General features: G+C 43.9%; 1 protein-coding gene across 2 annotated transcripts in view; it reads right to left on the bottom strand.

Annotated features, from left to right (window-relative positions):
* APOB (apolipoprotein B) overlaps nt 1-11,430 on the bottom strand; it is a 43,405-nt gene that overhangs the window by 12,224 nt on the left and 19,751 nt on the right. For both annotated transcript variants that reach the window (XM_070451217.1, XM_070451222.1), the window contains exons 18-25: nt 10,706-10,917; nt 7,831-8,013; nt 6,543-6,664; nt 3,233-3,443; nt 2,511-2,686; nt 2,198-2,385; nt 1,363-1,508; nt 227-600 (exon numbers count right to left, since the gene is read on the bottom strand). In XM_070451217.1, coding sequence (XP_070307318.1) covers nt 227-600; nt 1,363-1,508; nt 2,198-2,385; nt 2,511-2,686; nt 3,233-3,443; nt 6,543-6,664; nt 7,831-8,013; nt 10,706-10,917 — 1,612 coding nt within the window. The remainder of the gene's footprint in view (nt 1-226; nt 601-1,362; nt 1,509-2,197; nt 2,386-2,510; nt 2,687-3,232; nt 3,444-6,542; nt 6,665-7,830; nt 8,014-10,705; nt 10,918-11,430) is intronic.

The following is an 11,430-nucleotide window of genomic DNA, read 5'->3' as shown; positions in this document are numbered from 1 at the left end:
GGACATAGGCATACCTATGGCTAATTCATGTTGATGTCTGGCAGAAACCAACACAATATCAGAAAGCAATTATCCTTCAATTAAAAATAATAATAATAATAAAAGAACAGGGTTGCAAGTAGCAAGAAAAATATCTGTAAGGAAATCTTTCCCTTCCTAAAGGAGGTTCTCCCACTGGGACATGGAGCGAGGCTGTTCTGTGACCCTCCCCGCGGGCACGGCTCACCTTGCACGTGGTAGGAGAACAGGTTGACCACAGAGTCCGCCTTCACGTGGTACTGAGCCTGAAGGCTCCAGTGGTCTGTGCTGGTGTTGCCGCCAGTATAGGAGGCGGACCAGTTGTACAAGTTGCTGTAGATACTTGTGGAGAGGTCTAGCACACCCAAGAGAGGCAGCCGCAGTGGATACAAGTGGGGGATGGTAAAAGTGGGGATCTGGAACTCTTGAGATGGCAGGTGGAACCCCAGAGGCTGGAAGTTGAGGGCTGGAGTCTGAATTGTCTTGAACATCTTTAGATCTTCAGAGGATTTGCCACCAAAAGGCAATGGGATCTCAATTTCCATACTGTTCTTGTTCAAGGTGTATTTGATCCGACCGTCACTGAAATCAAGAGCAAAGACAGTGCCCACAGTCAGACGACAAGAACTTCACTGCCTCCTGACCATCCAAACAATAGTGCATGTGGCCCATTCTCAATCCAGTACTGCACATTGCTCATGCTCTTCCCAAGGCCAGGAGTCCTTGGTCTTAATCCCTACCTATCAAACACTCAAATTCATTCAAATCCCTTCCAAGAGCTGTGTCCTTATTACTACCATCCATCTAAGTCATAGCTGTGGCCTTGGTTGCTTCAGTCATGTCTGACTCTTTGCGACCCTGTGGACTGCCAGGCTCCTTTGTCCATGGGGTTTTCCAGGCAAGAACGCTGGAGTGGGTTGCCATGCCCTCCTCCAGGGAATCTTCCCTACCCAGCCATAGAACCGGAGTCTCTTAGGTGGGTTCTTTACCACTAGCACCACCTGGAAGCCCAAATCCTAGTTTTTCTTGTTCTTACAGTGACACAACCACTTACCTCCAAGAGCGTTTCATAACCTGTGAATAAAACATCTTAGGGACAGAGTACCAGAATCTCATTACTTTCTCAGGATTTTTTTTTTTTAACTGGGTTGGTGTTCACATTCTGACCTCATATTTACTAATGCAAAAATGCCACAGCATTTATGCTACAGTTACTAATGTCTTTAAAATGCTCACATCATTTCCATAAAAAATGTAAACTGAAAAAAAGCCTAAATCGTGCTAAGTAAAATCTTCCATTTACATCTCATGGTTCAATAAATTTTTCTGGTTCATTTTTTTCACCTTTTCAAGAAGAGGTTTCCTGGAATGTGGAAGTTTGGCAATTCCATTTTCTGGAGGCACAACTCTTGCAGGCCACTGAGTTGATCTTGTATTTTCTGGGCGTAAGGAAGACTCCTCGATGTCTCCTGGAGCCAGGTGCTTGCTGCCTACAAAATAACGGGAGTTTTAAAAGCAGTGGGCATGGACAGGCATCAAACACAATTCACATTAGGTGATAATCCAAATTTGACAGCTCTATCATTAAGCAGGATGATATTCTCAAAGTTAAAATATAAATCATAAAAATTATTTAATATTGGTTGGCAGTAATTCATCTCTTCCTGTATTTTATAAAAAGAATGCAGAGCATAGTCAACCCTCTAGCCAGTATCCTGAAGTTCCCTGTGATGTCTTAGGCACAGGTAACTTCTGCTTAGTAGTATTCATCTGGTATTTAAAACATACAGCCTTGTATAAATGGGTAGCTAGACACATGTTCAGGGCTTCCCTGGTGGCTCAGTAGTAAAGAACATGCCTGCCAATGCAGGAGAGGCAAGTTCAATCCCTGGGTTGGGAAGATCCCCTGGAGTTGGTAACCACTCCAATATTCTTTCCTGGGAAATCCCATGGACAGAGGAGCCTGGTGAGCTATAGTACATGGGGTTGCAAAACAGCTGGACAAGACTTAACACCTAAACAAAAACAGTGTACATGTCAATGCTTCTTTTTCTCCCCAGGAATTCCCTGGGGGTGGGAAGCATACCTTCTCCATCTTTGGATATTCTCTTTCACCTAACACAGGGTTGACTATGTAATTATCACCATGTTATTTATTGACTGGCTGATGTGTACTCACAGCAACTAATTTGGAACCCATGTGCCGAAAAGTCAGGTCTGTCTGAGGAAATCTGCGATCCAGGAGAATATTGGCATACGCATGCAAGGTTTTAGGAAAACCAGAGAGATCCACAGGGAAATTGGAAGTTGCTTTTTTAGTATCCACATTGGTGCCTGTGTTCCATTCAAATTCAATCTTCTCTCCATCTGAAAGCACACATGGGAAATAGCTGTCAAGAGCATCACGTCAGTCCCTACCTACAGCTGTCAGCACTGCCCTCAAGTACACGGGGCTCTTCTTGGGTATGCTCACGTAGGAGAGACATACACACCATAACGCCATGCCACCTTCTTGGATATTGTTGAGCCGTAAGCCGTGGCAGAGGAGTCCATCTGCAGGAGCAGTTTTGAGGGAGACCAGAGGCTGAGAATCTCACTTCTGGCTTCTGCTTGCAAACGGGGTATGGAAATCACACCTTTGATTTTGCCTTCTTCCCTCCTGTCATAGCTATTGAAAAAGAAAAAGTCAACATCAATGATTCCATTCATTCCAAGGAGATTCGCAGGATGAAACATGGGTTCTATTTGTGGTGAAGAAAACAAGATACATGAATGACTCAAAGAAGTGACTAGAGATTAAACTCCTCAACTTCTAAAGCTAACTGGGCACAAATGCAGGACTTTCCAGGGAGGTAGGGGAGAGAAGGTTTACAAAAACTGAATCCTGCTCTACCCTTTACTATCTCTGCTGTCTTGGCCAAATTATTTAGCCCCTCTGAGCTGCCATGTCCTCATCTATAAAACTGATACCTACCTTGCAGTTTATCATGAGGCCTGAGATAATTAAAGTACCCACAGAGTCTCATGAATAGTAATACCAGTGAATGGCAGGGAGGTCCAACCAGACAAGAGCAGAGAGTCAGAATGATGAGGATTCTTTGCACTGTGGACTGTGGGTACCCCTGGCCTGGTCAGCTTTAAAGCTGAAAAGGAAGAAAGGGTGGAGCCAGAAAGGTCCACAGCTCTGGACAGACCCCCCCAGAGAGTTCCTTACCTTATGTGGCCAGTGAGGGTGACCTCAGTGATTTTCTTGTTCTGAAATTCCAGGGTGAGCTTGTAAGACTTCATTTCCTTAGAAGATTCATAACTAGCTTTGAGGACTGTCCCAAGGTCAACATCAAAATCTGGAATGTGGAGTTCACTGGACAAGGTCTTACTTTGCCGGTTGTATCTAAACAGCAGAGTAGCCTCGGTCTGCTTCACACCTGGGAGAGTGTAAAGGAGAGTCAAGATGCATATTCATCAGCTCCATGTAGGAGGGAAAGAGAACAAGGCAGAGAAACCTCCAGAACTTAATGCACTCAAATGAGGACACAGTTCAAGGATTTTACCTTAAATTTTTAACTCGGAGGTATTTTTAAAATTTTTAACTGGACATGCATTCAATTTGTAAATAATTATTGATTACTTATCATGGGTGAGACACTGCTCTTGGCACTGGGAGTCCCAGTCCTCATGGAGCTGACATTCTAGTGGGAGGTGTATAGACAATAGGCAAGTACATTATGTCCAGTGGTAATAAATGTTAAGATGAAAAGTAAAACTGGATAAGATGATAAAGGACAGATAAGGATAGAAGAGGTGCTATTTCATGTGTGGTGGCCAGAGAAGCTCTGATAAGAGAATATGTGGGCAGAGGCTTGAATGAAGAGACAGGCTGAGGGACTTCCCTGGTGGTCCATTGGCTAAGATTCCGAGCTCCCAATGTAGGGGACCCAGGTTGCATCCCTGGTCAGGGAACTAGATTCCACATGCCACAACTTAGAGTTCACATGCTGCAACTAAAGATCTTGCATGCTGAAACTAAGACCTGACACAGACAAATAAACAAATAAAAGTGAGAAAGATGCTGAGCCAGGCTGTATCCTATGGGGACAGCAGTCCAGGCAGAGGAAATCAGAAGTGCAAAGGGCCTGACATGAGAAACACTTAGCATGTCCAGGGATCAATAAAGGCTTGGCTCTGTCAGGCACACATGACATCTCTATATGAGCATCTGCCTATGACATCCTTCCTGGTTCCCTGCCACTGTGCCCTGCCTTCCTCTCTCCCAGCTCCTCCTGTCTTTGTCATAAGATTCCCAGGTTTCCTTCAGTTCACAGGTTTGCCCATTTTACATCTCTTGTGAAATTGTTAAATGACATTATTTTCATACATATCCCCTGTGAGCACCCCCTTTCCTCTGGGTTTTGTCTTCCTTTTGTTTTTAATCTTGTGACTTACTGTTCTTGCATAAATAATCTTCCACAGTGAGTATCTCAGCTTTTCCATCCCCTAAAACCTGCCTCTCCACTGGCCTTTTCCATCTAAGGACATGGCAACCCTGTTCTTTATCTGCTCAGGCCAAAAATTTGAGTTGTCCTGATAGCCTTTTTTCTCTTACACTGAATATCCACTGTATCAGGCAAATTCTGTCCACCTAACCCTCAAAATATGGCCAGAATCCAGTCACATTTGCCACCACCAGTCCAATCCAAAGCACCACCATCTCTGGCCTGGATTATTGTGACAGGCTGCACACTAGTTTCTCTGCCCTTGTCCTTCTAAAGTCTTTCCTCAGCATAAACACAAATTAGATAGTCACTTCTTCAAAAATAAACAAATGGGACATTATCAAACTTAGAGGCACAGCAAAGGAAATCATAAACAAAATGGAAAGATGACCTACCGACTAGGAGAAAATATATGCAAACCATCAAGGGCGTAATTTCCAAAATATACAAATGGCTTATACAGCTCAGCATAAAAAAGCAAACAACCCAATCAAAAAATGGGTAGAAGACCTAAATAGACATTTCTCTAAAGAAGAGATAGAGATGTCCAAGAGGCATTTGCAAAGATGCTCAGCATCACTAATTATTAGAGAAACACAAATCAAAACTACAGTGAGGTATCACCTCACACTGGTCAGAATGGCCATTATCAAAAAGTCTAAAAATAATAAATGCTGGATAGGATATGGAGAAAAGAGAACCGTTCTACTGTGTTGACAGGGCTATAAATTGGTATAGCCACTATGGGGAACAGTATGGAGATTTCCTAAAAAACTAAAAACTATAAACATATGATGTAGCAATCCCATTCCTGGACATATACCCAAATTAGACAAAAAACCTAATTTGGAAAGATACATGAACCCCAATGTTCATAGCAGCACTATTTACAATAGTGAGGATATGAAAGAAACCTAAATGTCCACTAATAGATGAATGGATAAAGAAGATCTGGTATACACATACAATGGAATACCACCCAGCCATAAAAAAGAATAAAACATTGCTATATGCAGAAACATGGATGGACCTAGAGATTATTGTTCTAACTGAAATAAGTCAGACAAAGCAAGAAAAGTATCATATGATATCACTAACATGTGGGATCTAAAAAAATGATACGAATGAATTTACTGATAAAACAGACTCACAGACAGAAAATGAACTTATGGCTACCAAAGGGCAAAGGGGGTGGATGGGTAAATTAAGAGTTTGAGATCAACAGATACACACTATTATATATAAAAGAGATTAAAAAAGGATCTACTGTACAGCACAGAGAACTATAGTCAATATCTTGTAATAATCTATAATGGAAAAGAATCTGAAAAAGTATATATATATATATAACTGAATCACTTTGCTATACACCTGAAACTAACACATTTTAAGTCAAGTATATTTCAATTTTAAAAAATAGTAGCTTACTTCACTCATTGTAAAAACTAACATCCTTACACAGACTACACGACCATCCTTCACCCTGCCCCTATTTCTCTGACTTCATCTTCTACAGTTTTCCTCCCTGATCTCTGCTTCAACCATACTGACTTCTTTCCTTTTCCTCAAACAGAGGCTATGTACCTGTCCCAGGACCTTTGCACCAGCTGCCCCCTCAGTCTGTAACACTCTTTACATGTGCATTATCCCCTTACCTCTTTCAGGCCTCCTGTTCATGCTCCCTTTACCAGTGAGAGCTTCCCTTTTCATTCCAAATGGCACTGCCTTCCCCCATCCTTTCTCCTGGCTGCCACTCCTGACATCCCCTGGACCCCTCTGTGCTCTATTCTCCCCAGCACGAATCTGACCTTCTGAATATTTACTTGTTTGGTTGTTTACTATAAATTCCACAAAAAAGACAGTGACTTCATCTCTGTTTACTGTTCTATCTTCAGCTCTTAGATCAGGCCTGACACTTAACCAGCACTCAGTAACTATTTGTGAAATACATTAAATGAAATGAGTTCTCCTTGTGAGTCCTGGACTTGAGACTGAGGGCGGAGACAGAGGGTCCCTTTTCTGGATACTTGCCTTCTGTCTGAGTTACGAGCTTCAGCATGTCCACCAAGGCTTCACCATCTCTCCGGAGTTCGTAGAATGCCTTGGCAGAATACTGTTCCACTTCTCCTGTGGGCTTCAGTTCCAGTTCAAATCTAAAGATGTTACAATGCACGTGTTGCCTAATGTTAGAGCCTTCGTGATAATAATAACATCACCAAAACAATTCGGCCTCAGTTGCAACAAAAATCTGGTCCTTATTTAACCCTGTCTCTTGTCCTTAACTAATGATGATCTTTAAGGTCCCTTCATTTCCTCCAAAAGCCCAAGTCAAGGGCAAGTCTCAGGATGCCTGGGGTTTTGGACCAACAAGGGTTGACTGGTTATGTCAGCAAAGCTGAGAATAAGGAGCGAGAAGTGAAGTGAAAGTCGCTCAGTCGGGTCTGATGCTGCGACTCAATGGACTATAAGGTCCATGGAATTGTCCAGGCCAGAATACTTGGAGTGGGTAGTCTTTGCCTTCTCCAGGGGATCTTCCCAACCCAGGGATTGAAACCAGGTCTCTTGCATTGTGGGCGGATTCTTTACCAGCTGAGCCACAAGGGAAGCCACAGAGTGGGAGTGGCTTCAAGAAAGATCTTGCCCATGTGTCTGGAGGTAACGGAAACATGGACACTGAACTGGGTGCAAATCAGCATATGTCTATGATCTCCTCCTCTAATGCATGAGGGAGAAAAAGGGGGCGCCATCTACAAAGAGATGCTTTTAAAGGAGTGATTCTCAGTGGCAGTGGGTACAGTTTCCTTGAGGGAGTTTGATAAAATTTTCTTTGTTTATTTTTGGAGCTAAGACCTCCCTAGGGGTTATGACACCTCACCTTCCAACACTGCCCTCTCCTCCCCATCTGTGGAGATGCCAAAACCTGGCCACAAAGGTTAGGTAGGTACCCTTCTGGTGTGTAGGGCAGAGGACCACAGTTCTAAATAACTAAGGCATAGAACAAGTTCCTGAGGCTGGCGACATGGCATTCTTCCTTGGCCCTGCTTGCATGTGAATGCTCAGTCATGTCCAACTCTGTGTGACCCCATGGACTGTAACCCATCAGGCTCCTTGATCCATGGGATTTCCCAGACAAGAATACTGGAGTGGGTTGTCATTTTCTTCTCCAGTGGATCTTCCCCACCCAGGGGAACCCATGCCTGTTATGTCTCCCGCATTGGCAGGCAGATTCTTTATCACTAGCACCATATGGGAAGCCCGCTAGGGGGTCATAATCTAGGAGGGGAGCAGATGCTGGGCAGGGACACTGAGCATTTCTGACCTGGTGTCCCCAGTCAGCGGGTAGTAGGAGGAAGAGTCTGTGGAGCTGGCATTGGAGTAAGCACCCGTGATGCAATAGTTCAGGCCAATGAAGAAAGGCTTGCAAGTTGACCAGGACTGCCTGTTCTCAATGAGAGGTGGGATCGCTTCCGTTTTGGTGGTAGAGACCAAATGCAATGTGTTACTAGTGAAAGAAAGAAAGAAAAACCTAGTTATTTTCAAGTCATTGAAATGAACATCACTGATTCTCCCAATGCAAATGCCCCCTTACCCTGCCCCCTATCTTCCCTGTGTCCATATCCACCTCAAATTCTTTGATTTACTCAGAAACACAGAACTGTAAGAAGAACATCAATAAGGCTGACAACCCTGTGACGCTTAACATTTCCCAAAACAATTTGCACTAAGACATTGCACTAAGCTGGTCACATTTCTTATCTGTAGTTTCCATGACAGTAGGAATTAAGAGTCTCCTTTTACAGGTGAAAGAGGATCAGAGAGGTCAGTAATGGTCATTGGGACCTGACTTCATGGCTGCCCCTTCCTTCCTAAAGTGCAGGTAAAAGGTGTACAATTTGTTTTTCATCTGAAGTCCCTCTCCACTAGCTTTTCTCCACCAGTGTTAAACATACTCAAATTTCTTTTTCCACTGTCTACACACACTCCACACCCCTTTCCTGCCCTTCTAGCCCCGTCTTGTCTCCCTCACAATCAAGAAATCTGTCTGCCTCTGTAGTCACCACTGTCACTCAACACCCTTCTCCTGAACAGGGGTCTGACAGTCGCCCTCCTGGTGCTTCTGCAACTGCCTTCATCAGCATCTCCAGTCACCTCCGATGGACATTTTTTGGCTTTGTCTTCTTTGATCTCTTGGAAGCATTCAGTAGAGTTGCTCACTAGTGGCCAGATTAAGACTTTAGAGTCTGAACTAGATCTGAAAATATCTGGTATCCTCCTCCCCAGTATGCTCTTAAAAAATTAGTAAGTACAAGAATGTTTCACAATGTCCTGATTCCATCTAAGGATGGTCTCTGATATATCGTGTTCTTTTCTTAGGGCTGTTTTCTCATTTTAGGGGTGTGCTGAGACCAACCTTTGCTGGTGGGCTGGAACCCTAAGTGCCTGTGATGTCCTGTCCGTGGGGTCATCCACCCCTGTGGCTGCTCCCGGGCTTTTGTGACCATTTATGGCTTCGGTCACCCCTTATCACTCTCCTGCAAATGCCTCTTCCTTTTACATGTGTATATTCTATCTGTTCTTGTCCTAGTCCCTCATGCCTTACTTTACATGAATCACTGTTTGATTTCACCAACCTCTGTGTGCCAGTGATGCCCAGGTATGTATTTGTAATTCAGACCTTTGCACTGAGCTCAGATTCATGGCTCTGATGACAGCTAGGTATTCTCAGTCTCCCAGGACTTCCAAGCCAGTGTGTTGAAAATGGCATTTGTCCTTGTCCCCCTCGCCAACTGCTTTGCTTCTTTAGTCTCTATTTCAATGATGAGCACCCCGGACTCTTCCTGACTCCTTCTTTTTCTTCACATCCCCACCCCCCACCGCCCATTCCCTGCATCCAGTCCATCACCAAGTTTCCACCTCCTAAAGATTTCTGGGGTCAGTTCATTGCTCTGTCTGCCTGCCCTCATCAGGTGTGGCACTACCATCTCCCCCAACGTGTGGTTGTAATCAGGCTCCTGACTCATCTTCCTGCCCTGGCCATGCCTCCTCTCGACCCATCCTACTCCAGAGTCAGAGTTTTCTAAAACACCAACCTTACTTCATTTACACGCCCACTTTCAACCCTTTTGTCTTCGGAAGAGCCCACACTCCTGAAGATGGCTCACAAAGCTAACCCCTGCCAGCCTCTCACATCCTCTTTCACTGTATTCCCCATGCACTTGACCACATGGAACTTCTTGTAATTCCTGGAACCACATTTTTTCTTCAGGTCACTGCACGTGCTTTTCTCTTTGCCTGGGAACATTCATTCTTTTCTCTTTTGTCTGGGTAACTCCCACATGACTTCCAGGAATCAGCTGAAGTGTGGCTTTCTCCAAAATGCTTTCCCTAACTGCCACTGCTCCACAATATACAATGCCATGGTCCTCTCCTGCTTCCTCTAACTCAGCCTTCACTTGACAGTCCCTGCTTATCTCACTATATTTGAACTGATAAATTAATGTGTCCTTATAGAGCAGTTTTACTGTGTAGGCAGAAAGAGAATGAGAGTAAAATGGTCTCCATTTGTCTTATATTTGATAACACTCGTTGCAAAGCATTCAGGGGGTTAGAGTTTAGTGAACATAATAATTATTAATTAAAAAAAAGTGTCCAAAATATGGAAACACTAGGGTAAATCCATGTTTGAGGATTTCATTGACCATGGAGCTCTCAATAGGAGGTTGCCTCCCATAGTTAGTAGATTAGGACTTTCATGCTTTATCCACTGAACTGGCCATTGCAGATCAGTATGTCCTTTAGCATTTTTCTTGGGAAAAATGTTCATTTCCCAAGGATGTTTTCCCTATAGCTACTGTTTTATTCATTCTCAAAAGAAATCACACAAGAAAATACAACCTAATAGCAACTATTTAATCAGTAAGTCTTAAGTCTCAGTGAAATATGAAAAGTCTAGGAAATTGTAATTATGCAGTGACAGGTAATCCAGTACCTTCTCTGAGGAAACTGTAATTATGTAGTGAGTCTAGGCAGGTTAAAAGCAGGTAATCAGTACCTTCTCTCACTCCATTCCCCCTGCCCCCCATCAAGATCCACTGGGGCCTGAATTTTCTCAATGAACTGTGTAGCTTGGCCAAATCCTGCAGTCATAATTTCTTCTATTACACTGTATGGTCAGATCTAAGTGAAAGAATTACCTGCCACTGAACAGCCTGACTGGCCTCTTGGGAGAAGGAATGATGAACTTCAGTTGCCCAGCTTTTAGGACTATTCGCGCCTCCAGGCCTGTTTCGTGGAAGAAGTTGGTGTTCATCTGCACCCCGCTCCTGGCAAAGTCTGGGATGATGATGCCCATGTTTGTCACAAACTCCACAGACACAGACGGCTTTGTCACCAGTTCTGCCTGCATCTGTAAGTCAGACAATGACCTAATCAGCTTGGTTCAATAACCTTAGTCCCCTGCAGTCAGATCACCACCACCCCCACCCCTATTTCCCACTTCTGGGAAGAATCTATGGATGGCTCACACCAGAGAAAACGTTACTGAGATGTGTTTGTGGAAGGAAAAGCCACATTCTCAGTCCTCCAGGGCTAGACTGATACCCAGGACCAGGAAGTGCCCAAGTTAACTTTAAGCATAACAGGATACAAAGATGACCGAAACACTTAGTTCTTATGTTATGGCCATGCCTGAGCGGAAGTTGCTAGGTGCATCCTGGTGGAAGCCTAATGTTCATCAACACATATACACTACCATGTGTAAAATAGATAGCTGGTGAGAAGTTGGTATATAACACAGGGAGCCCAGCCTGGTGCTTTGTGATGACCTAGAGGGGTGGAGTGGGGGGAGGGGAGAGGGGCTCAAGAGGGAGGTTATATATGCAAAATCATGGCTGATTCGTGTTGTTGTATGGCAGAAACC

This window comes from Odocoileus virginianus, chromosome 2 (genome assembly GCF_023699985.2).
Source record: "Odocoileus virginianus isolate 20LAN1187 ecotype Illinois chromosome 2, Ovbor_1.2, whole genome shotgun sequence".
Classification (NCBI taxonomy): domain Eukaryota; kingdom Metazoa; phylum Chordata; class Mammalia; order Artiodactyla; family Cervidae; genus Odocoileus; species Odocoileus virginianus.
The sequence above is the reverse complement of the archived record's forward strand: the minus strand, read 5'-3'. Positions and strand labels throughout refer to the sequence as shown.